At 38.0% G+C, this 27262-nt stretch overlaps 1 protein-coding gene across 1 annotated transcript in view; it reads left to right on the top strand.

Moving 5' to 3' along the window:
• The window catches only part of CFTR (CF transmembrane conductance regulator), a 93841-nt gene that overhangs the window by 49371 nt on the left and 17208 nt on the right, over positions 1–27262 (top strand). Inside the window, exons 13-22 of the mRNA XM_076328642.1 lie at positions 254–340; positions 1221–1953; positions 3084–3212; positions 6134–6171; positions 7964–8217; positions 9283–9362; positions 14865–15015; positions 16131–16358; positions 18487–18587; positions 26569–26811. Coding sequence (XP_076184757.1) covers positions 254–340; positions 1221–1953; positions 3084–3212; positions 6134–6171; positions 7964–8217; positions 9283–9362; positions 14865–15015; positions 16131–16358; positions 18487–18587; positions 26569–26811 — 2044 coding nt within the window. The remainder of the gene's footprint in view (positions 1–253; positions 341–1220; positions 1954–3083; positions 3213–6133; positions 6172–7963; positions 8218–9282; positions 9363–14864; positions 15016–16130; positions 16359–18486; positions 18588–26568; positions 26812–27262) is intronic.

The raw sequence follows: 27262 nt of genomic DNA, 5'->3' as shown, positions 1-27262 counted from the left end.
TTCCTTTGATTGCACAGAAATTAATGGAAAACTGAGTTAGTTTGTAGTGTGGTCTGCAGCAAGGAAAGGCTTTATTGAAAGGCGTCTTATAAGCACATTTAGCGTTGAACTCCAGCTCCATATTGATGCTGTAGAAAAGTCTATCAATTACAGGGTTTTGAGACAAAACTGTAAAGACATTCTTTTAAAATTATATTTATGTAAATTTATAAGACTTGTGAAAGTTAATGTCATTTCCATTTTCTCTGTTCAGAGCAGTGTACAAAGATGCTGATTTGTATCTCCTGGATTCTCCTTTTGGACATTTAGACATTTTTACAGAAAAAGAGATATTTGAAAGGTACCGTATGTTTTGATAGATTGTATTTAAGAATCCCACCAAGCAGCACAAAGTAAAACCAAGAACAGAAATTTAATAACAGTACAAAAATACTGAAGTGATCAAAAACATACCTTTTGGGGATGCTTATTTTTAGGGATTCTCGTGACTGAGTATTTTGTGTTAGCAGTAGGACAGCGTACTGTGCTGGGAACAAGCCTGGGCCAGGTGTGAGCATTACTGCTCCCTCTTCCATCTCAACGTATTGAGCCTGCTATAATCTATTACTCCCAGAGTGCATGGCTTTATATCTGGTGTGTCTGTGTACCAGAAAGGCTTTAATTTTAAAACACTTCCCTGCTTTGTAAGTACACATTTTTACAAAAAGCTATATTTTGTCTTGTTTTTCTAATCACTGAAAGACTGGTCACCTGAAAGTGCCCACTGACCAAGAGATTGGCAGCAGGTTGGCCAAAGACAGAGAATTTTGGCTTGTCCTGGTGGTGTAGCTCAAAACAGTAAGGACACACTGCCATTCATGAGCTTTTCAGTCACTGTAAGTTTGAAGTTTTGAAATAGAGCTAATACTTTTAAGTTTGGTAGCAAAAGATCTAAGTAACCCTAAGATGAAAAGAAATATTTCATTTTCATGTTGAACTGTGCTTTTTGGATTGACCTGAAAATGATTATATTTTCCCCCTTTTTTTGGTTCCTGCAATAAAGTACTCACCCTTTACACATCTCAGCCTTACCACCTCATTTGTAGTTTGAGGGAGCATCCAAGACTGCTCATACTGGGAGGGGGGCAGGTAAAAGCAAATAGATTGAAAGTGAAAGGGATAAAAGCAACATTTAATCATGAAGAAAAAAATCTGATTTTTAACACTTTCATCTTTTATAGCTGTGTATGCAAGTTGATGGCAAATAAAACTAGGATCTTGGTTACTTCAAAACTGGAACATTTAAAGATTGCTGACAAAATATTAATTTTACATGAGGGGAGCTGCTATTTCTATGGAACATTTTCTGAACTTCAGGGTCAGCGGCCAGACTTCAGCTCAGAGCTGATGGGATTTGATTCTTTTGATCAGTTCAGTGCAGAGAGAAGAAATTCAATTCTAACCGAAACTCTTCGACGATTTTCCATTGAAGGAGAAGGCACGGGATCACGAAATGAAATAAAGAAGCAATCTTTTAAACAAACATCAGATTTTAATGACAAAAGGAAGAACTCCATAATTATTAACCCCCTTAATGCAAGTAGGAAGTTCTCAGTAGTGCAGAGGAACGGGATGCAGGTCAATGGGATAGAAGATGGCCACAATGACCCACCAGAAAGGAGGTTCTCGCTGGTACCTGACTTGGAACAGGGAGATGTAGGTCTGCTTCGGAGTAGCATGCTAAACACTGACCATATTCTGCAAGGTCGGAGGAGGCAATCTGTGTTAAACCTGATGACGGGCACCTCTGTGAACTATGGACCAAACTTTTCCAAAAAGGGAAGTACAACATTTCGGAAAATGTCTATGGTGCCTCAGACAAACCTGTCTTCTGAGATAGATATCTACACCAGGCGTTTGTCTCGAGACAGTGTCTTGGACATAACTGATGAAATCAATGAAGAGGATTTGAAGGTGTGTGTTGATTTACATTCGTCTTGGTTTTTGATATGGTGATAGTTTAGTGCAATATACTCCTTAAATATTTTTCTACCTGTCTATGTCATTCCTAATGCAACACTTCTCTGTGGAATATCTTTTTGGAATATCTGTGATTTTTTTTAACTCAAATATCATCTTGAAATCATTGAAATCCTCAAAAATTTATTTTGCCTGATTTTTTATAGTTTTTGAATGCTACCTGTAGAGGATTTCAATACAGAATTTTAATCTCCTGCACTTTAATCTACCTTTAAGATCACTTACGCTAAAATTAAATTTGAAACCATAACATGGAAAAACATTGTTTTAAAACATTTATATAAAATTGACATTTGAAATGTTAAGGCTCATGGAAAAAATAAAATACGTTTGAAGTACTAGCACAGTTTTTAAAACTGGAATTTGATCATATTTGACAAATTTGTCAGACTGCTTAGCTCATGTTCTGATACAGATAATGAACAGAGGAGTAAGCTGGATTTTACTCTGTTTTTATGGATGTGCTGGGAATTATGCAATTAAAGTTGAGTTTTTTACCAAGAACTGGACCAAAATTCCTTTTTTCTAATAACTATCAACTGGTCATGATGAACTCCTTTCATTTTTAAAACCGACAGCTGATTTTCACAGGGTAGGAAAATTTTCTAAAGTAGTTTCCTAGGTGGAAAAAAGTCTACAAGAAATATTTAAACTCATAATTTGCTGAAGCATGGCCCATTTTTTCTTTTGCTTTATTGATCTTAGCAGAAAAAAAAACCCTCAGAGTATTTACAAATTTACTCTAACAGCACAATAATAATCTCCATTGAAAGAAAATAGCTATTGATTAACCATTTCTGGGCTTCTAGTAGTGCTGGACAAATCTTGGTTGTTTCTTGCAGAGTGGTCTGAAAATTTCAAATCATCTCTAAACGGTGTTGTTATATCAAAGATGACTCAACCAGGCAGTACCTTCCTCTCCAGCCATTATCAGCCAATTTGAATGCTGCAGTTCAATTATTTGGAGTGAGTTAGTAGAAAGAATGACAGCATTCATGTGTCAGAAATTCTCATATATAGATATTATTATCATTCTGACTATGGTCTTATCAATTCTTTGACAGGAATGCTTTACTGATGATGCTGAAAGCATGGGTACTGTTACCACGTGGAATACCTATTTCAGATACGTTACCATCCACAAAAACTTGATTTTTGTTCTAATTTTGTGTGTGACTGTCTTCTTAGTTGAGGTAAGAAAATTTGCACTTGATGTCATGTTACTACAAATGATGTTTGTTCAAACTGTGTTGTTTGTGATAAGAGGATAAATGGATAAAGCATCAAGACATTAGCTCACGTATGTACCACTTATTGGCAACTGCTGTTAAATGATATTGCAATGACTTTTCTACTGTTCAGGCGAGCATTTCTCACCAAAGATAGTGATTAGTGCATGGCAGCAGAAGACCCACCTTCTCAAATGATCTTGGTTATTTTCTGCTGTGTGGTACCATAAATAAGAATTGTTGCCCTATGCAGGTCTCTTGTTCACATGTGAATAATCTTCCATTTTCCTTTAAAATATATCTCTGTAGAGCTTTGGGGGTTAACAACAATAATTACTATAACTTTTTTGATGAGCACATGCATAAATTCTGGAGAACTGCTTTCAAAAATGAGTTTGTAGCTTTGCTGTTAGTAAAAGAAGAGTGGTGAGTAAGGCAGAGAGCTGAATGCCTGTGACGGCATTTAAAGATGGATCAGGTGTTCCTGCAGCATGCAGAGAAGAATTTGTCCAAGTACAGTGGAAAACACTGTCAGAAAAAGTGCTGAAGAACATCTGCCTGATCATCCACGTCTGACTATTTTTCTTGTAACAGAAATTGCCTGCTTTTTGTCCTGCCTCCCAATTTAGGAAAGACTTTTAGCTTATATACAGAATCTCATAGTGTCCTCTTTTACAATTAATATCCTAAATCAAGTGTTTTTCTGAGGGAAGGAATGTGTTTCGGAGAGAAGACTGGGAGATTAATGAGACTGTATTCATATGTCAACTTATAAAATATGGTACCAATTTCTCTTGGCATTTTTCAACATGAATGAAAGAAGAGAAGAATCCATTAGGAATATAGGACTAGTTTCTGGCTGATTGTGTCAGTGAAATGTTTTTAGCAGTTCTGTGATTGGCATTCACACTTCTAGTATCATCACACCTGGAGAAGGTTACGATTGATGGTATCCTGAATTTACACTAATGTTATGTTGCAGATGATTTAAATTAGTTCTTTTGGACCAGGAATAAAGCCTGGACCTTAGACCAGGAATAAAGCCTGGAGCTTAGATCTAGTTTGAGATCACAAATTTTTAAAACACCTCCAAACACATGACAGTATTTAGATGTGTAGCTGTTCTTATCATGTAAGCTTTATTTTCATGGTAGTGGAAAATGGCTGTGTAACCCTACAACAGCAAAGCTGAATGTGAGTTGTAGGGGAAAAGGGAATTTTAACTTTGAGGTATATCAGATTTATCCCCATGTATTCAGTGTACATTTCTAATCTTGATTACAAATTTTTGCTTTTAAATTAGACTAAAACCTTTTTAAATAATTCAAAAGCCTCATCTTCTAATTGAAGAACAAATCTTATGACAAAGAATGTATCCATCTAAGTTAAATTTTCCAGTGTGACTGTTGCTTAAGTAAAAGCCTATTGATAAATTAATGGGTTGGAAGATATTCAGTCATAGCACAGACTATATAACCTTTAGCAAATCTCTGTGCATGAGATGAAATACCATGCCAAGTGGTTATGTGGCCTGTGCTAACACTTTGTACCCTTCTGACTTTAGACAACAAAGAGAGGCTAGTGATGAACATCCAAGTGCTGAACTGAGAGAGTAGTGACAAGTAAATTGAAAGTGGAGTTTTGACACCCTTCAGAGCTGGATGGGACTATCATGGAAATGCTAGAGATGCTATTTTAGATTTAGAATGGATTGTTTTGTATTGTAGGTCCCAAGGTGAGTCCACACAGATCACCATAAATAGGGCATCATTTGTACATTCTTCCTAGACTGGCGGGGGGTGTGTGTGGGGGTGTGTGTAGCTTACTTAAGTGGCTCAAAACTGTGTTTCCTAGATGTAAAACCCAGAGACTAGGGTTGCTGAACTGGAAGAAGAACAGTTATGAATGGAAACATGTAGAAGGCTTTGTGAAGTTATTCTGTCACAGTATTGTCTACCTTCATCTTCCCAGCTGAAAAAAAATGGTCCTCTGTTGTGAGGAGTCAAGATCAGAACACAATTCTGCTGGGAGATGTAAAAACATTAGTGTGAAAGAAGCCTGATCCTTACAAGTGTCTAAATTCAGGGCATCATGGTCAAGCTTGAGTTATTTACTGTAAGACCTGCAAAAGTTAGTGGTTCCCAAGGGAAGACTTTAATTATGTGCTGAGGTATTATCGTAATACATTACTGTACCAGTGCCATAAAAATATATGGGAAGAGGATGCTAGAAACTATGTCTCAGTGGACAGACAAGAAAATGTGTTATAGAGGAAGCTTCTGTTGAGCACTAAAGCATCTCACAATAAAAAGGGTTTTATTTCACATTTTAAAAATATTAAAATAGATTATTTGGAGAATTATGTAAAACTAGCAGCCAAGCAATATCAGACAAACAGATATCTCAAATGTAGATACCAGCTAGCAAGAACAACAATACAAAAATAACAACGTTAAAGGTTTGACATTCATGTTTGAATAGCTGCCTTTGAAGATATTGAGAGACTTACTCTTTTAGGGCCATCAAGAAATATTAATCTTTTAAACTTAAAATATGTTAAAGCATACAGTGAATGTTCATTGTCATTAGGAATGCATTAGCAAGCCTTTGTTAATAGTACGGTAAAAAACAATAAAAGAATATTTAGGCACTTGAGAGCCTGATGTAACACAAGTCTAAATGTAGCTTTCCTGGTGGGATGCACTAAATGGTTTCTGTGGAAAGAGGAGCAGATATGACAAGGCTTTTGCTTCAGGGAAGTTTGAGTTCCATCCGTTTATAATGCTCTCTCTACAAACAATTATAAAGTCAGTGAAAGAAGATAAGTAAGAAAAAGTACATAATGTGACAAGACAAAAAATTGACTCTGTTTTCTTTGATCACAGGTAGCTGCTTCTCTTGCTGGGTTATGGTTTCTTAAACAGTAAGTAGTGGTGATCATTTATTGAGAGATTGGTGGACTCCTTTATATTGACTTTTGCTATAAATAATTAATAAAGTCTGCCAGAAGTCTATATGGATAGGCACGAGCTTATATTCAATAAAATGGTTCATAGATGGACGATCTAAATACCTCATGTAGGTGGTATCTTAAGCTGGTACTTCTTTAAGTGCTACCAATCAAATGGTTTGTGCCTTGTTATTGAGCACATAACAACGCACGCAAGACTTTTCCTGGGTCAGTTCACTCTAGAGATGCATGGACTTGGTTATTCTGAACACACTGTGTTCCACCGCTGTCTTTCAGAGGTGCCAGGTAAGACGTTTGCTTAGGAACATTTTAGGGGAGCAGTTTCTGTAAGACCCCATTTGTACAATTTCCTCTGCTCATCTATGAAAAATTCCCAGAAGTTGCAGGGTCAGTGTCCTGGTTTCAGCAGGGATAGAGTTAATTTTCTTCCTAGTAGCTGGTACAGTGCTGTGTTTTGGATTTAGGACAAGAACAATGTTGATAACACACCGATGTTTTAGTTGTTGCTAAGTGGTGCTTCCACCAGACAAGGACTTTTCAGCTTCCCATGCTCTACCAACTAAGAAGGCTGCAGGTGCACAAGAAGCTGGGAGGGGGCACAGCCAGGACAGCTGACCCAAACTGGCCAAAGGGACATTCCATACCATGTGACGTCATGCTCAGTACATAAACTGGGGAAAGCTGGCCGGGGGGGGCGCTGCTTGGGGACTGGCTGGGCATCGGTCGGCGGGTGGTGAGCAATTGCATTGTGCATCACTTGCTTTGTATATTCTACTATTATTATTATTATTATTATTATTATTATTATTATTATTACTACTATTTTACTTTATTTTATTTCAATTATTAAACTGTTTTTATCTCAGCCCACGAGTTTTCTCACTTTTACTCTTCTGATTCTCTCCCCCATCCCACTGGGGTGGGGGGGAGTTAGCGAGCGGCTGTGTGGTTGCCAGCTGAGGTTAAATGACAGTCAGGCAGATGAAGGTTAAAACATACTGAGCAGCAGTATGGCTTTTCCTGGGTTAATGCTTTTGATCCCTGTTTTAGTCCTGCAGCACTAAGTCTGTATGTTTGAGTATAGAAAGCATATGGTGACTTAGGTCTGATCTGGAGGAGGAGGGATTTATGTTGATGTCCCCTTACAATAGGTCACTAAGGCCTTTGATTTTTATAGAACACCTGAAGCATTTTACTTCCATAATAATTCACTTTTTTCAATGCTTAAACTATTTTTTCTGGTTAAAAGAAGTGGATGCATTTTCCTTGATTAGGCTAGTTTTGTCAGTGATTAAACTGGCAGTAGATTTCCAAGAGACTAACAAAGCAGTACATTTTCACAGCAGTTTGGAGAAAGCTGTTGGAGGGGTCACAGTTATATACCAATGGCTTAATTTCTAACTTGGTAAAAACCCTTCATTGCACAATTGCAACTAATTTCAGAAATTGCCACAAATGCTGATAGGTGCCTGAATCACCGAAGGTATCTGAGGAGATGAATAAGCCATTTATTGCCTTGACCCCTGAACACACACAGAGTAACCTTGCCTTACATGGGTTAGTTCATAATTTATATTTCAAACATACAGGACTATTTAAAAAATGACTGGAAATATATATAACTAACCATTAACGTAGTTTTAAAACAAGTGAACATTGCAGTACTATTTGTTTAGTAGAGAAAATAAAAGAGAAAAAAATGCAATTTCCAGTAATGCATTTATTTTTAATTTTCATCATACAGGACAGCTTTGAAAGCAAATACAACACAATCAGAAAACAGTACCTCTGACAAACCTCCTGTGATTGTCACTGTCACTAGCAGCTACTATATCATTTATATCTACGTGGGAGTGGCAGATACCCTGCTGGCCATGGGAATCTTCAGAGGTTTGCCCCTTGTGCATACGCTTATAACAGTGTCTAAAACTCTTCATCAAAAGATGGTGCACGCAGTTCTTCATGCACCTATGTCAACATTCAACTCTTGGAAAGCAGGTGACTGAGATGGGAACTGATTGACTCATGTATGGGTTTCATTCCAATTAAACAGTTTTCATTCTGTTAAAGGATACTGTTGCTTTCCATTTACATTTTCAGTCAGGCTGAATGTTAAAAGTTTGCCACATAAAGTAATTTGTGAATCTTTTAATGAATCTTGATTGCACTTTAAGTGTGACATATTTCAGTTGTCAGTTCTGATTCTGAAATATCACCTTGTAAGTTGGAGAAAATTAACTGTTAACTGTATGAGGCAATAAAACCAGAATAACTTCTAATGAATAGACTTTGTATAAAACTGCAACAGAAAAGATATAGTCAGCTATGTGGTGAGTGACAAGGAGTCAGGTGTGGATGATAAATAGTGCTTTATTTCATGAGTAGTCCTACTAAAATGACATAAAACATCAGTTAGTGTGAATAATGGTATGCGTATTCAAATTTGGCTCTGGAGTTGATACAGCGTTCATTATATAACTGGTGCAACAAGTCCCATCTCCTGCTGTATATGAAATTCCTATCCCATACCCTTCTTACTGGTGCGTACTAGATTACAGGAGACACTGGTAAATGACAATACAACATAGGGTTTTTCCTTCATTTTCCCATTATATTCTTAATTCTCTTGTTACCTGGTGATTAATACAGTCATTCTGCTCAGCAGCTAAGAAACTGGTGCACAAACTCATACAAATGCTGATGTGCAAATTATCTGTGTATCAGCAGAGCCTGCTGCATAAGAGGTACAGACCTTATGCTTTGTGTTTCTGCTTCTGTCCTGTTTAATTATGTTTCTTTGTTTTTATTACATTTTTCTGGGTTTTTTCCAAGATTCCAAGAGCTGAAACAGAAGTTGTGGAGCCAAATTCCTCCCTGGGGAAAGAAGCTGTAGCTCCACTAAACTGTAATTGAATTGCTTGTACAAGAAAAAAATCTCTTTCTTACCCTTAATATTTTGTAGTCATAAAAAGTTGTACTTTTTGTTAAAATAATAAATGTAGGATTTCTGAGGTGTTAAAACGTTTGACTTCTTTTTTTTTCTTTTTTTTTCTTAATCCATAGGTGGTATGCTCAACAGATTCTCAAAAGATACGGCAGTACTGGATGACTTACTTCCACTTACAGTATTTGACTTCATTCAGGTTTGTAGAATAAAAGTTCTAAATTTTGCTCTTATAGCACTGTAAAGTTTCAGTCATACATCATGCAAAAGAGATCATACTAACAAGAAGAAATAATAACTGGAATTAAATCCCTCTTCCTTTTTTTCAGTCTGTATATCTGTTTACATAGCTGCTTATATTGTAAGTCAACTTCATTCCTTCTTTTTTGAGTACTTGCCCATATATGTACCTCCACTGTTTGTGCAAACCACTTTTAGTACTCAGGCTCAGAAACATTTTTGCCCTTCAGTACAAGTATCCCTGCTGCTGCCTATATTCAATGTCAACGGTGTAATGGGCATTCCTTAGTTTCTTTCAGTTATCTTGGCTCAAGATTAGTAATTTTTTCATGCTGCATTCAGTCATTTTCATGACTTTACCTCCTTACCCTCTTCTGTTCCGAGTTTGCTAGCATCACCCTTAATTTCCTTCTTCTCTTTTGTTGACTATATTCTTGTTTTTTCTGTTCTTTTATCTTCTGTGGAAACTCTTCCAGGCCTGCCTTATTGGGCAATTTGACCCATGATGATGTGCTTTCAACTCTCAGTTGGGCAGTTCTGCTCTTTTTTTTTCCTTTCCCCTCCCTCCCCTCACAAGTTTGACTGTCTAATTTTGTCTTTTATCCTTCGCATCTTCATAGCTTCCCCTGAGTCTCTGGGATTTAAGCTCAGTCTGTCAGGCACTGGATAACCGTTTGTGATGGAGGAGAGCTTTAGATGACTCTACCTCTTATAGGAATTTTACATCCCTAAGAGTTGTAGAATTGCAAACTTTTTATTTTTTTGAAAGGATGGAAAGGCTTGTTTCCAGCATACCTCCTGGGACACTCCATGCATTGCAAAATCTTGAGTTTTGAATGACCTTCCAATTCATCCACACTGAAGAGAACATTGAAGAAATACAGAGATAGAGGCAATTCCAGTGTTTCTCAAGGAGGATGCCTTTGTTTGCTCCCCATCCTGAGACTTTGTGGCTCTGTGTGGATCCCAGCACCCCTCATTAGTGTCCCACCACTAATGCTGCAACGCCAGCTTTTCCTCAGATAGAGCTGGCTCCCAGAACATTTGAAAAATAAAAGCAAAAGCTTCCCTGGCCCTCCTGTTCCTCTCTACCTTTATTTAGGAGATATGCAGGCCCGACTTAATCAACCCAAACACTCTGCTGCATAGATTGCCTGTCTCCATCTGTGAGTTTGCTCTGCTTTACAACCCCTACCCACATGACGGTCTGATCAAAACTGACTCCCTTTCCCTATAACTTTGTTAGTTATCAATAACTTTGGCTCATGACTTTAGAGAGGCCAGTGCAGCTCCACATGAAGAGGTTCAAGGACATTACAGCTCTACTTCACGTCCTGCTGATGTCATGAAGATTTGCTGAATCAGTAAACATGGACATTGAGACCTTCTCTGAATCATTAATGTCATCTTCGGTGTGATCAGGATTCACTACTGTCTTTTCTGGTGTGGCCATTTTGTTTCTGATATATTGGATCTGCCATGGGGATGTTATTCCAAAATTGTTTTAGTTAGTCTGTCTTTACGTTTCAAACTCTCTACAAGAAACTGACTAGTTTTTCATGTTTTCAAGGATAAGGAAAATCCCTAGATTTGGCTTTTCTGTTCTGATGCCTTTCAGAGGCTAACCTGTACTCTAATGTCCCATAGGTTCACCTCTGTCTCCCCAGTCTCAACTGCAGAGGCTCCTGGACATGCATGATAAGCTGCCCTGTCTTTCCAGGTTCTTTTGGTGAAGATCGTTGAACCTACCCGCTGTCTTGAATGCTTTTTACCAGTCATCCCTTCATAAGACATTTCTTCTGATCCTCCATAGATTCAGACTTGTTTGGCAGCTTCAGACTTCCATAGACTCTGCTAATGAACAAAGTCATATTCCTCTGAAAGATACAGAGAAGTTATACATATGACGTTCTCCTTCTGTGCTGATTATTGCCGAGTCACAGAATGGTTGAAGTTGGAAGGGACCTCTGGACCTAGGGCCTGGGACCTCTCCAACCCCTCTGCTCAAAGCAGGGTCAGCTAGAACAGGTTGCTCAGGGCCATGTTGGATTTTGAATATCTCCGAGGGTGGAGACTCCACAACTTCTCTGAGCAATCTGTTCACTGTTTGACCATCCCCACAATAAAAAATGCTTTTTCTTATGTTTAAATGGAATTTTGTGCATTTCAACTTGTGCCCATTGCCTCTTATCTTCCCACTGGGTGCCGCTGGGAATAATCTGACTCAGGCTCATTTGCTCTGCACCAAATACCTATTGGGATTTTTATCTCTCTCTCTCTCTCTCTCTCTCTCTCAATTATATATATCTATAATTTTTAAACAAGTATATAATTTATAAAAATTATTTGCATATATACACAAATTTATAATTTATATAAATATAATAAATACCATCAGATACTTATACGAAGTGATAAGATCCCCCTAAGCCTTCTCTTAAGGCTAAACAATCCCAGCTCTATCAGCCTGTCCTTGTATGTGAGGTGCTTCAGTCCCTTTGTCATCTTCAAGACCTTTCACTGGACTCACTCCAGTATGCCTTTACCTCTCTTGTACTGGAGAGCCCACTCCAGATACAGTCTCACTGGTGCTGAAGAGAGGGGAAGGATCACCTTCCTTGATCTTCTGACAATGCTGCCCTTGTTGGCCTCTGTTGCTGCAGGGGCGTATTGCTGCCTCATGGTCCACCAGGACCCCCAAGGCCTTTTCTGCAAAGCTGCTTCCCAGTCAGTCAGCCTCCAGCCTGTACTGGTGAATGTGGTTATTCCTTCCCAGGTGCAGAGATCTACAGAAAGGTTAGTTTCTAAATGTACTGGGATGCCTAAATCCAAGTCTTGTGGAGATGGAGACTTGGTCTCTGCTAGCCTTCAGTTTATGTTTGCATAAGTTCATCCTTCTGACTTCTGAGCTTTTCCCAAGAATTTGATGCAAAATTTTAGAGCTGGTTCTTATTCCCTCTTCTATGAGAAAGAGCTGGTAGATGACTCCAGCTAACTCCTTGTTTAGGGACACTAGCCTCCTTCTCTGTTGCGGCTGTGGATGTCATGACATAGTTTTTCTTAGGACTTTTATAGGTGTTAGATATATCAGGGGACCTTCCCTTTTAGGGAGCAGGGCTTTTCATCCAGGATAAATGAGGCTTCAGGATGAAAGAGGCCAGGGTTACTCTCCAGTCACTGCGATATACCCAGTTGCCCATAAAAGAAGCAGTATTAACCTTTACATCAATGACAAGAGATAGCAACAGTGATGTTTTCTCTGACAGCAATCTGACCTGTTTGCATACATCTTGGATATGAATTGTAGCCAGCTAATGATGGCAGTAGCATTGCCACTAGTTCTGACATCCATCTTAGTCTTCTGAGTGAGCAGTTCTACCAGTGCTTACAGTGGGGTCATCATTTTTTGGAGATCCTTGATATGACATGCTCATCCCTAGGGTTTAATATAGTCCCACTCAAAATGTCATTGGACATTTATACATATGATCATGACTGGTTTTCCCTAAATGATAAACCCCTATTGGTAAAGCAGATAGGCTGATGCAGTCATCGCCACCCTGAACCCTTGCTGAATTGCTGTCTCCACCACCAGCTGCATTTTCCAAACTGGTGACACAGAGGAAGCACTGGAACGTGTCTCCCCATCTGGCCTCTGTTCCAGGCCTGAAAGCTCAGCACCTGGAGTCACTGCAGCGCCGCACTGCCGCTCTTAACTGGGCTGCACGAGCCCTCTGCTGCCATTCCCCAAGCATATGCCAATGTAGCTGACTTGTGTGTCGAATTTTGCTACTGCCTTTTTAAAGAAGGTGTCATCTTCTGTTTGACTTTACATGTATTTTGTGTTTGGAGTTTATGAGATAACACAAATTTTCATATTCAGCTTTTTAATGAAATAACTGTTGGACCAGCGGTGATGGCATATGGCATCATGGTGGCCTTTGCAAAATTTGAGTAAATGATGGAAATGGGACTTAAAACAGTCAGTGTGTGACTGTGTAATCTCAAGTAATGTGAGAGCTGTATAACTTGGCTCAATATCAGTTGAACAGCTCATTTGCTTCTTAACAATTAGAGATACAAGAGGTACTAAATTCTGCAGTTTGAAATAATGAGTAAACACAAATCCATTCTTGCATTGCTACAGACCAGTGCTATACAGCCTGCACAAGCATAACCCACGTGTGTCACCATTCTTCTAAGAGAAAGGAGGAAAACAGTGAAAGAAATCTTTGACTAGTTCAGCTGTTACAGTAATTTTTTTTCATAAAATTTGATGCTGCTATTGCATTGCTCAGATTTCTGATGAAAACAAAGGATAGGAAACCTGGAACATGCTTACCTGTTCGTGGAAGACCTCTGACTTGGAGTGCTGGGAATTTAAATCTTTCCTTGAATTTATGTGGATTTAGTAGCAAAAGCACCAACTGCAGGTTTCTTCCTAATGTGAAATTAGTTTTGCTTTCCATCTATTTCTTTGCTGACTGGTCATTTGCAGTGATGTTTCAATGTGATGTTCATCATTTTGTCCATATTGTCCATTTGCAGTTGCTTTAGGCTGATAAGCTTGCAGTTTGAAATAGTTGTTTAGTGTGAAAGGGAACACCCTGATACAAAGCAGAGCTTTGCTATTCTGTGTACACCGATACACTTGATTTTCATTAGAATTAGGTATGAGACAAAAACAGTCTAAGTGCTTAAGGTGCTTCTAGAGTAAAGACCAAGGCCTGATTTAACTAAATCTGTCTGGAGCTACTGAGGATGAGGTCTTATGAGAATGGTAGTAGTCTCTGGTGGGTTAAATAGATTCTCTGGAATGATTTTGTTCCTTTTGAGTCATCTGTCACCTTAAAACATCTTTTTTTCTCCTGAAACTGCTAATTTTTCATACCACAAGTCCTCTTATGACTTATTTCCTGTCTTCTGATCAGGACGAGTAGTAGTGCTAGTTTCATATGTAGGTTACAGTCCCTTGAGCAAGCAATGATGTGTGACTTCCCACTTTTTCTGACACTCAGAAAAACTGCTTGGCGCAGAAGCTGCAGGAGACTGGCACTCAGGTCCTGACAGTCTGGCACACCTAGTCCAGACAAGACAGGGACAGCACTGTTAGGTTTGGGAGATGGCTGCAGATATTGCAGCTGTAGTTCTTACAATTTTAACTGAGAGTGCCTAGCTGCCGTTGTTTTTGCGTGGCTTCATAATTTAGAAGCCTGCAATACTGGTTGTACTACAGAAAACACTTCTTCCATCTATTAGAAAAGATGGCAGCTTATTCCAACAGGTTATGGATCTGGTCTCAGTTATTCATGATATTTTCATGGAGGTTTGTTCTCAGCTGCAAGTCCTGCTTAGGTTAGCACTTTATGTTTGTCGCCATGGGAAGGAGATTCATCACCAATCTCTAGTCTATAAAATGACAAGTTTACTATATCAATAGTATTTTTCTTTCATTCTACAGTTAATACTGATTGTGATTGGCGCTATAACAGTAGTCTCAATATTACAACCCTACATCTTCCTGGCATCAGTGCCTGTGATAGCAGCCTTTATTCTGTTAAGGGCATACTTCCTCCATACTTCTCAGCAGCTGAAACAACTGGAATCTGAAGGTAGGAGCAGCAAAATTGGTAGACTTCTAAATCCACATCAAATCAATTGAGAAGTGATTCACCCTTTCACCTCTTCTTTGCCTTTTCTCTTGCAAGATGCCATTGTCTCTGGGAGCAGAACACATATCTCCTTAAAGCCAGTGCTGTTACTGATCCAGCCGATACTGAGTGCTCTGCTGCCAAAGAGCAATGGAGAAGATCTTTTTAAAGCTGGGATTTATCACCACTGCAGCTGAAAACAAATAAAGTCCTGACATACAGTTTTCTTGAGAGTAAATGTAACTTGAAAAATTGTGGTCAGACTTGGTATGTGCCCTATGAGTTTGTTTCTTTATGAGAAAAATTTAGAATGGATATATCTTGATTGCAAAGAATTCTTATTTCTGAATAAATTATTTGACTAAATTTCCTTCCTCTCCCCCCACTAAGAATCTAACATGTTCCCCATAAAATGGAAAACCTCATTCTGAAGTGTGGGTTTGCAGATCAGGCACTGTGGCCTGGCTTTACAACAAACTGGCAGATCCTTAGCAAAGCAGTCCTGAACCTTAAACACTGCTGATCATCTTCCCTTTTACTTAAGCATAATTCTGAAGTTCCTCAGATCTAAATCTAAATTTCTTTGATGTTCACAGGGATCCAGCATTGGCTCACCACTTTTTACTTAATGCAAGATCTGCTTAAAATTACCATGTCAGTACAGTGGAATCCAGACCATTAAAGTACTCTGTCTATGCTAAAAAAACTTCACTTGATGGAGTTATCAGAATTGCAGGAATTCATTTTGGCTGGGGAGGAGCTGCCTTTCTCTTGTGGCATCCTACAGCAGGCCAGGAGCTTCCCCAAGTAGTATGCTAACTATGAAGAATTAATGTGATCCCTTCCTGGCAATACACTGAATGGAATTTCAACCAGTTCATGCAAAGACTTGTTGTATATCCTGTGCTAGGATTACTTCAGTCATGTACTCCACCAACATATGTTGGAGTTAAATTAATTAAACACTGACAATAGTTATACTGCTGTGAGTTAGAGCATAGGGCTGTGTATTTGCATTGTATCAAAGGTATTTGCTTATGAGTGTTTATGATGTTTCTAATTTAAACGCTTCACAGCTCGGAGTCCAATATTCACCCATCTCGTTACAAGTTTAAAAGGGCTGTGGACACTGAGAGCTTTTGGGCGGCAGCCGTATTTTGAGACCTTGTTTCACAAAGCCCTGAACCTACACACGGCAAACTGGTTCCTCTACTTGTCAACGCTGCGCTGGTTCCAGATGAGGATAGAAATGATTTTTGTTGTCTTTTTTGTTGCTGTGGCATTCATCTCTATCGTAACTACAGGTACGGTAACTTTACTGGAGTACTGAAATGGAAGTCTTCTGCTTCTGTTCAACAGCTCAGCTTTAGAAAATTCTGAGGGGAATAAATGGTTGCAAAATTTAGCATACATTGGAGTCACTGTTTTAAGTATGTCATAATAGTGAACCCAATTTAATTAAAATAGAAATTACACCATTATTATCTGCAATCTGATGTTGTAGAGGACTCATTAAAGGGATTAATCTGAAAATAATATCTGAAGAGACAGAACTTTCCTTTTCTTGACTAATTGCTGTAAAAGTAATCTCGTGTTTTAAACCACATCATTAATGTAACCATGTTAGTGTACTGAAAAGTTTGGATGTTGATTATCATCTGTATAGCTCAAAGTTTTTTAGTAAATAGAAGTTAATGTTCCTCTCATTTGCAAATGGCTAAGACATGCAAAGTTGTAATCTTTTAAAGCTACACCAATAGCAGAAATAGTCATCCAGTTCTCTAATTCCCAACTCACTGACCCATTTTTCAATGTGAAGTTTTGCAAATTCCATTCAAAATCCCCTTAAAATGACTCGCCGCTCCTAGTAAACCCAGTACATGAATGAGAATCACTCTATCTATACGTTACTATCTTACTTGTATTTGAAGTGCTGCCTGTGGCTGGCCAGGCATAGCCAGTCTCCCACAAGCAGAGAATAAGAAGTGAATGTCCCCCAAATGTTGGAATAATTCAGTTCTGTGGAAAAACTCAGTAGGTTTAGCTACAGATTACTTCAAATACAGTTTTTAATTCACTACACTTTTGTTATGTATGTTTTTTGATTTTGATTCTCAGGCATTATTCTCCCCCTCCCAAGTTTTACACTGAACTTTGTGTGCAGGATCTGGATGCAGTTTCAATACTGTGGTCGCTGATGAATAAGAATTTGCTGATTTTGTGAAGGACGTTTTTGGTTCTAATAATATCCAAATTTCATTTGATCATACTTCAGTGTTGAAAAGGAGTTATATAAAAGTGTACATTTTATCGAATATTGTATTGTGTATGAAATGCTATAAGAACTCTCCTCATTCTTAGGAAAAAAAAAAATCCAACCACACGAAATACTCCTGTATGAAAATATGCACCTACAGTACTTTTGTTAAAGACTTTTAATTCCCCTAAAATTCATAGGGAGCCAATATCCCGTGCTGCCCTTCTCATTTTTCACTTTGTGTGCTTAGTAGTTTGGCGCTTTTTAGGAAAACTGTTTCTTGTGTTATTGTTTTTCTGAATATATTGTTTGAGAAAAGGGGTTAGAAGCGCTTTTTAAAAACGTGAAAATTTGTCATCTTGCCACCATTGTAAACTTTACCGTTACAGGTAATAGGTCCTTGGAGCAACACTAAATTCCTTTTCTTAATCTGTCAGCTTTCAGGAGGACTATTTTGCTTTTATTGTTTACTTCTATAATTACTCTGATAACAAGATGTCTATAAGCAAAACAGGAGGAAGTTTGTTGAAGAAAGCCGTAGAAGAAATGGAGAAATCATAGAAAGGCATTTGGCTTAAATTCTCAATTCCATTTAACACATAGTGAGATTAAAAATCAACAGTGGGGTAGTTTAAATGCTTATATTGTGTTGTATGAACTCATAAAGGAAAATCCCTGGAAAATCCTATGCTTGTTACAGCAGACAATTAAAGCAGAAGAATTTATCTCTGCATCTTTGTGGAACAGTAAGGAGAACATGCCCTCTCTTTGTCCAAGAAATGAAAATGTAAACCAGCACAACTATTTTGAATTTTAAAGTTGTTAGCTGTGGTGTTTTAGTCAGATAAGAGTCATTTCACAGATTCATGTGTGTTGGAAAAAGAAAATTGAAATCAAGATGGCAGAGGCCTGATTCTGTTCACAGCTTAAGTACCAAGATTTAATTTTTTCTTCTGCCAAACCAAGATCAGGGTTTCTAGTGAATTCAGTGCCAAAGCTAAGGTTTAACTGATGATTAAGCTCTCAGTCTTTTGTGTAATTAACAAATCCATGTTTTCTCCATGAAATAAAGAGAGGAGAGAATGTGAATATGTATTTTAAGATACACATGCTAATTTTCTGATTTCTATTGGCTTTTTTTTGCATATAAATTCAATGTGTTTTTCTCTCTACAGGTGATGGATCAGGTAAAGTTGGCATTATTCTTACTTTAGCTATGAACATCATGGGAACCCTGCAGTGGGCAGTAAACTCAAGCATAGATGTGGATAGTTTGGTAAGCATAAAATGCACTGTGCTGTGCTTTCTTTTGAGGAGTTGCCTTATTTTGTTGATTATGTGTTCAGTGAGTTATTTTCAGAGTTGGATATCAGGCAGATGTGTCAGAAAAGTTCCCCTCATACCTTTCATAGCAACCTACCGGCTTTGGCACAGCACAAACTGAGTTTTTTTATGATCAAAAATTTCCCTGGACTAGAATAGGCAACAGTAAATAATTGCATTTGAGGATTCAGATTGCAGATGTAGCAGTGATGGGAAAACTTCAAAAAGTCTTGGAGGTGTTTTGTTACGATTATATACCTTACCAAGGTATATAATATACTTTACTCGGTCTACTTAAGGGCTTTGCACAGCAGATCGTGATGGATGTTTTTAAGCTCCTTCCACGCAAAATCAATAGTGATTTAAAAATCCACCCTAGAATTCCCTGGGGGTCTTCTGGTTTTGTGTAAAATAACCTCTGAGATAAGGCTTTGGAGTTGTATGTGTTTACCCCTTTAATTTGCGTAGTTAGTCCGTTCGTTAGGATTGGCTTTAAAACAGAATATTTCACAAGGTTAACCTATCATCACCTATTTGTTGAGATATGAGAAGCAGACAGGAAACTCATAAAAGAATATGTTTGTTCTTGCAGTTTTCATCATACCTTAGCTTAAATTTATGAAAGTTTTAGATGTTATTTTTAAATGTAACAGTTAGTTACTTCTCTGTTTACGCTTCAGGCATTCTAGGATTTATTTTAGACAGAATTCTTGTAACAAAATACAGTAGTCTTATAAACCAAACAAAATTTTGGAGGAAAAAAAATCTCCTGCATCCAGTCATACCCTCTCTGAATCCTAAATTAGCTTCTCAAGCCCACCATTTCAGTATTGGAAAACAAACAGCTTTTACAGCAGATCTTGGAGACCATTAAATCCTGATTAGATGAAATGAGTTGTCATTTAAAAAAAAATAATTGGGGCAGACGGTAACAGTGAAGGAATATTTACCAGTTCGACATATTTTTTTTAAATAAGTGATTCAACCAGCCTCATCCTGTAGGAAATCCTTAAGAGCCCCAAAACGGGGAATTAACCACTTACAACATGTAATCTCTTGTTTACCTGTGTGACTGGTGATAGTCCAGAAAGCTGACTGCCATTCAGGGACACATTTTTTCCCTATCCACCAAAGTTTTATGCTGACTCCTTCTCTTGTTAGAACAGCCTGTCTTGAAGGGCAGGCACTTTGTGAAAGGGCTTCTTTGCCCTAACTGCAAGACATGCCGAACAGCAGTTGTATGCCTGATAATGAAGTAAAACGTGCCGTTGGTAAGGCACGACAGCGACAACAGCGTGCAATCAGCTCTCATTTGTAAACTCCATCTTAACCCTGTAAGGCATAATGTGATCATTTTAAGTATAACAATCTGTATAAGAATCATGTGCACGTATTATAAAGCTTAATACAAACTGAAGGTGTTTCACAAGAGCAACAGAAGGTCTTACTGTAGGATTCAGAGGGTGCTGGACACACTAGTGTTTTAATAAAGAACTTCCCCTTTTAAAAATACATTGATGTTAAAATGTCATCTATTAGTAGCAATAAGGAAGTAACTCTCTTTCCCCTGAAAAGAAAGTCTCAAGTTGTTTTAGACGTTTGTGAGTGCTCTTCTCTACAGTAGACAAGCTACTGTACTGGAGCACCGGTTATATTATATTAATGATCGCCTTTCTAAGGTGCATTAGTTTATAGGTGGATCCTCTGGACTTCTTTCAGCAGTGGATAGCTTCCCACACCCTTCCCATGGATTTTTAGGTATCCCAGATGACTAATAGATATGCTGGCAGGATGGTTTTCCTGACATTCAAAAGCTGCTTCTGTGCACAAGCAAGTAAGAATAGCTTCGTGGTTTCAAGATAATGAAACCGCTTCACTGGGTGATGCAGATGTATTATTTCCCACTCTTCGTATTCTCTACATCTAGCATTTCCCTCTTTAAAGACTTTTACAGTTATTTGGTTACAGATGTCCTGCAAAGGCTTGCATGTGTGCCTGACTTAGTACTCTATTTGGTTATACTCTATTTTTCTCTCAAGGGGTGTTTTGAAGCTCCCCACAGGATCAGATTCACTAGAATTGATGCATCTCCATGTGTCTCCAGTTACAGATATGCACACACCGCTCTAGATGACATCATTCTTGCCCTTTCTTGAGCAGTTGTGACAGCCGTGCTTACAAGCCTGCACACAAGCATGCCTGAGTGTATAGCACATTTGTAGGTGGCAGTCTTTGGTTGTCAGATAAGCTGGAGTTTTCTGCAAGTGGTTGAAGCCCATGTCCGAAGGCATAGCTGCTGCAATTAGTACATAATATTAAGCTCGTGCTGAGTTATTTTACAAGATATGCAAGGTACGGGACATCAGTGAAATAAATGCAAGCAAAAGGACAGGAAGGCAGGAGAATAGGGAAGCAGGATCACGTGAAGAAGGAAAAAAATATACCGGAAGAAATACTGGCCAAACAGATGGGTAGGTGGCAAATTTGACTTTATTCCACACAATCTCCTTCTTGAGCTTTCTGTGACACTGGCATACCTATTGAAGAAATCTGAGTTTCTAGGTTGGATTTTGTTTTTACATACACAGATATTCTCTTTGAAGCAATTTCTGTTGAACTGGTTTGGCTTTAACTGAAAAATCCCCATTGTCTTTTAATACCCCATAATGGTTTTGGCATTTCATTCTCTACAGCCCTGATATTTTATCTACTCTGTTTTGTTTTTTGGGGTTTTTTGTTTTGTTTTTAAAACATATGTGGTCACTCTGACAGCTATCCATTGTTTCATTTAAAGCTACCAGTTAGGCTGGGTTTATTTTTTCACTTTGATCATTTCTGCTAATATCCCTTTAGCTGGTTTTCAGTCTTTTTCTTATCCCTTGAGGCAGTCTTGTAGTATTTTTAATTTTTTTCCTTCATAAGGAAATATAAAATAAGTTTTCCAGTAAGTGCTGCTTTCACAGATAAGTATTGGCTAGTCCCAGTGACAGTTTTAATGCTTTATAACCTCCTCCTTCACTGATGTGTATCCTGCTGTAGCAGCTCTATAACTGGGAAGGACAATTCCTTTTATCAGGGAAAGAGAAAATGCCATGCTTTTAGTGTTGCCCAGATTACTTATGTAAGGAGATATAAAAAGAATCCCCCAAATAATAGATATTAAAAGCACACTTGCTAAACCTCACAGTGCCCCACCCTGTACATCAGGGATGCTGAAGAACTGAAGTAGTATATGGTAGAGAAGAGGACCAAAGAAAAAATTAGGACTATGAAAAATAATGGTGCGTTTACATGGTTTTCATGCTTTCATTTTCTGATGCTATTTCACCTGTTCAATTAGTATTTTTGTTTTAACTAGGATATGATCTTAATATGCTTTTTACTACTGTCAGCAGAAAACCTGAGAACACTGTTAATTTCCAAAGTTTAAATAGACTAAATACTTGACTGTAAAATCTGCATCAGAATGACAATTCTCAAAGTGAGGTGTTGGTCATCTGGAAGGGAACAGAATCAAGAAAAATCTGTCAGAACATTTCCTTTTCTGCCTGCAAAGCGGTGTGAGAAAGAGCAAAAAAATCAGTGCAAGTTTGACATGAACTAAATATTTCATTTTTGCAGTTTGGAAGAGGAGTATATGTCTTATAAGAACACTCAAAATGTGACAGCAGAAGATGTGAAACCTCAGTAAAACCGTATGGTCTGCCTGCATTGACCCAGTTTTTGCAGTGACTTAATGCACAGGGTTTTTTTACAGCATGAGCCATTGGACCAACCTCTCATAGGATCTCTCAGCTGCACACTGTGCTTTCCAGACAGCATGGTTTTGAGGAGGTGGTGTCTTGCAACATGGTCATTGAATACTATGCATGTCTGGTCTGGAGAGAGTAACTGATCCCTTTCTAGCAGAAGAGAACATAGGGCCTGATGAAATTAATTGTGTTAGATTACTTTTAAAAGAATTACTTCTTCCACTTTCTGGAAATATACATTACATATTATGAATTCTCCTTCAATATTAAGAAAAGTTTAAGTGATATTAATGAGAAAGTAAATTAAAGAATTTGCAATGTTATTAAAATCTCAGTAAAATACAGTTAGGCAAGGCTAAAAATAGTGTATTATGCTCTAGACATTTTTAGATGAAAGTAGTAAATAGACTCCTTTATTCCAAAGCATTAGTTAGAGAATGTGAATATAGCAGGCACATTGCTGATGGGAATAATGGATAAGAAACTTGCTGTCACCTACACTATACCTGTCATTATGAATGACAGAAGATTTCTGCCTATGAAAGAAAGAATGGATATCTTTGTAAAATGTTACTGACATTTATGCTACATTCTGCCCAGATCTAAATCATAATGCAAATTACAGAACCAGGAAAGCATCCTTCTGAATTGATTTAAAGTATTAAGCTGTCTAAAATATCTGCATATGTGATGTGACTGATAAATTTGTCAGGAAGCTGGGACAGAGATGAAATTTTCTGTTGTAAGGGAGGGCTCTTTGTCCAGCTGGATTCATAGCAGATTTTAGCTAGCATATAATGGTAGGATCTCTTGGGCAATTGTAGGAATCCGTGCCTGTACAAAAGTTCACAGCCCTTGATGAAGCCAAGAAAGACCTTCATTTCTGAAGTGGCAATATTTCTAAAAAGATAAGATTTCTGAAAACAAACATACCATCAAACACCAATTAAAATAAATGCATGGTGCTCATTGTGGGGATTTACTAAAGACAGTCAGACAGGAAGAAAATTGTCAGTCTGATCCAAGGTCTTTCTGCTTGTATCACCAAAATGAGATGACATTCATATATCAACATGATGATGACCATGCCTTTCTGTCTTGCAGAGGGTTTGAGATGGGAATTGTAATTGATAGGCTTGGGTGTTAGCATGCTTTTCAAAACTTCTGTCACAGTTGTGCTTCAAGATGCTGAGATGTAAGCAATTATCCCAGTATTTCCTTGCATTTTATATATATTTGCTTCCACATGGAAAATCCACCTAACAGTATTTCAATCTGGATTGAAAAGGAGGAAGGAATGGTACTATATCAAGTAGAATCACTTTGCAGAAGGAATTATAAAAGCAGTTTAACAAGGTCAAAGATGTATAAAGGGTTTTCCATAATGCCACTAAAGAGAGATATATTACTGGGAATACAGATTAGAGAACAAATGCTAATAATAAGGCCCAGATACTCCTGGATGCAGTAAATATCAAGGTATCTATCTGTTTATTTATTTATTTTGCTAAATAATTTCTGACTAATAAGAATTAACACTATCTTATAGTTTACTGTTATTGTTTACAAAGGTCAAATTTTGACAAAATGAGGAATCTAGTTAAGTTAGTTGGACTAAGGCGCTTAGAGACCTGAATGTAGACTAAGGTCAAGCCTTCCTCAAGTGAGGGGCTGAAATTTGTTTCCTTCATAGCAGGAAAAAAACAGTAGGAAATTTTGGATACTCTAGGACTACCAGGATGAACAACATTCTCCAAAAGTATATTAGAAATTACAGCCTCCACAGAATGGATTAGTTAACCAAAACAAGCTATGCATTGGAGGTCAGTAAGCAGATAGAGAAGAGAGACTTGACAAAATCAGAGTTAGACTTGCAAATGGCCCGAATTCTGGGTGAATACTTGATCTCAGTTTTCAGTGAAAGGATAGTGCTTAATCTGGGGAGTTGAAAGTGAAGCAGAAGGTAGAAATGGGATTTACAATATCTGAGGTGGAAATTACATGCAAAAACCAGCCTAGCTGTAGGCATGTAACTGAAGCTCCTAAGTTAGCATCCTGGCCTCCCTAAATTTCCTGTACAGTCCATGGAGGGACACATACACCACCCGTGACTCAGTCCATCTAAAATCAGAGTCTTCAACTAAACGTGATTGGGTTCTGCAGTTGGGCGTTTCAGTTAAACGTGAAACCGGGCTGGAACAATGCCGCCCCGCGCATGCAAACCAGGTGGGACCAGATGTTCCATCCTAGGGTTTGGGAAGAACTGGCTGAGAAGCTGGAGATCTGGTAATGGCCACTTCAAATGAATCCACCAAGCTGGCAGTGGTGGTGGCATGTGATAGAATAACAACTGTCACTTTTGGTTAAGAAGGAGAAATGGGAAGTCATTGATGCCACCATCAGTTTGTTAGTCTGATGGCAGCAGTCTTTAAAAACTAATTTGAAGAAGTAATCAAAGATGCAGTGCTTACAGAGTGAATTTTTTCACTCAGGTTTGCTGACATTAGGGTTGCATCAGACTGACCTGATAACTGTGTTCAATGATTTATTTTCCAGACAAAAGTAATGTAGTAGATCTCATTTGTCTTCAGGAAAGCACTGGCTGTGGCTCTGTTTCAGAAATTATGTAAATGAAGGAGATCAGGATTATTACAAGAACTGTAAACTAGTTAATGAGTTGGACAGAAAGGAAATGGCATTAAGCTGTGAGTATTAAGCTGTAGGGAGGCTACTCAACAAAGATTAGATTTGTGACTGAGCTCATTTTAATCTTTTTTTAATGCTCTCAACAAAGAAAAAAGAATTGTGTTGAAGATATCTGCCAAAGGCACAAGCTGAAAGGCAATGTTAGCATGAAGGATGATGGGAGCTGAAAGGTATTAGGTGACCTCAAATTGCTGATATAAAATGGATTTCAGTAGCCAAAGTGTAGGCTTGAATTTAGGGACTGCTAAGAATAACCTCTGTTGTAAGTAAGGATCTCCTTGGTTAGAAATGGCTAAGATGAAGGAAAGCTTGGCTGACCACTGCTTGATCAGAGAGTGACTATAAGATGTGTCTGTGAAGAAAAAGCATGTGATCCTAGGATGTGTTAATCAAGATATTCCTAATATAGGTAGGAAAATATCAATGCCTTTGTACAATGTCCTTGTGAAACATCATCCAAAATGCTGTGTACATTCTGGTCAGACAGGAAAGATTCATTTGAACTGGGATGTTCTTAACGTATGTTCTCAAAGAGGCTTAAACCTGGATTCTCTTTAGTCGTAGAGAGCAAAGAGTGACGGATCTAAGGTAGCCCTCCAAAAATTAATGGGGAAAGCAGCCAGGAAAAAGAACTATTTAGAATTTAAAATTAATTATTTCACAAGAACAAACTGGTCCATAGACTTAAAAATATGTTTTCTGATGACCTGAGGAGTGAAGTTCTAGTGAAGGAGATGAATTAACTATTTATTAATTGACCGTTGACCCATTTAAAGAAAAAAAAAAGATCAAAAGGATCCTTTCTAGTCCCATGCTCCTTTGAAAATTCGCCAAGACTGCTACTAGCGACTTCTGTGTGAAGTTCATGAACTACAGGACTTGATTATTTCACCTAATATATATATAATTACAGATATAAAATTAATTATCATGGAACTTCCTAGTAATTTTTTGGTAAAAACTATAGATAATTTCTCATAAATACTCAGATGTTAATGTCTGATGATTATTCCTCTTTACTTGATGGTACTGCTTTACATATTTCGAATTCCGCACAATCTGCTGATCTTTGGAGATCAATCATTATTCAAGGAACTTCAGTTTTTGGGTTGGGCAACCCCCTACAGGAGGAAGGAGTTGAAGACTCCAAGATTGCTTTCATGATCATACTTTGTTTTCATAAATACAGGTCATCTACAGTTTTCAAAATACATTTTTAAAGGTAGAAAGAGCTATTGTGTCCATTTAAAAAGGAAGCAAGTGGAATCACAGGTTGGACCAATGTCAGTGGTACAAGAGCAATAGAATCTAGAGCTCTATGCAGGCAGTATCCTACCTTTGAAAATTATATCATGGTATAACTTACACAGGAAAGAGACTCACTGTTCTGGCTAGGAATTAGGAATAATTTGATTTTATTTGTTTTGATAGCTAAGTATTAATTACGATTAGAATACTGTTTGTTTTGATTCCTAGATGCGGTCTGTCGGACGAATATTTAAATTCATTGACATGCCAACAGAAGAGATGAAAAACATTAAGCCACACAAGAATAACCAGTTTTCAGATGCCCTTGTAATTGAAAACAGGCATGCGAAGGAAGAGAAGAACTGGCCATCCGGGGGCCAAATGACTGTGAAGGACCTTACGGCCAAATACAGTGAAGGAGGAGCTGCTGTGTTAGAAAACATTTCCTTTTCAATAAGTTCAGGGCAGAGGGTGAGACACTGTTTTGTTGTGTTTGATCTGACTTCTATTAAGCTTAACCATAGAAGTGTCATTATAAACCTATTCATTGACTAAAGAGTAGGTTGAGTTCAGCAAGGTTTTGTAAATGAAATTGTCGCAAAACAAAGTAATCATCTAAAGCACCTGAAGAACAGAAATGTCTTGTGTCTCTTCTTAAAAAGAGCTCATCTGTAGGATTATTGGCTGCAAACAAAAAAAAGGCAAGGAAAATCTGCCTCAGTTATCCTAGAAACCTCGAGGCTATTTATACCTCAGTGAAGCACAGTGGGGATGTTTGCTGGCCATGAGGAGCAGAATATACCGATAAAATATGTATGCAGCAGTTCCCCAAGTTTTATTCCTGTGCCTGAAGTCATCCGTGTTCTCCTCCTGTGGAGAGGGAAGCTTGCTGGTGAGCGCAGGTGCTGGGGGCAGCCTGACC

This window comes from Aptenodytes patagonicus, chromosome 1 (genome assembly GCF_965638725.1).
Source record: "Aptenodytes patagonicus chromosome 1, bAptPat1.pri.cur, whole genome shotgun sequence".
NCBI lineage: Eukaryota > Metazoa > Chordata > Aves > Sphenisciformes > Spheniscidae > Aptenodytes > Aptenodytes patagonicus.
This window is presented reverse-complemented; position numbering and strand designations above follow the sequence as displayed.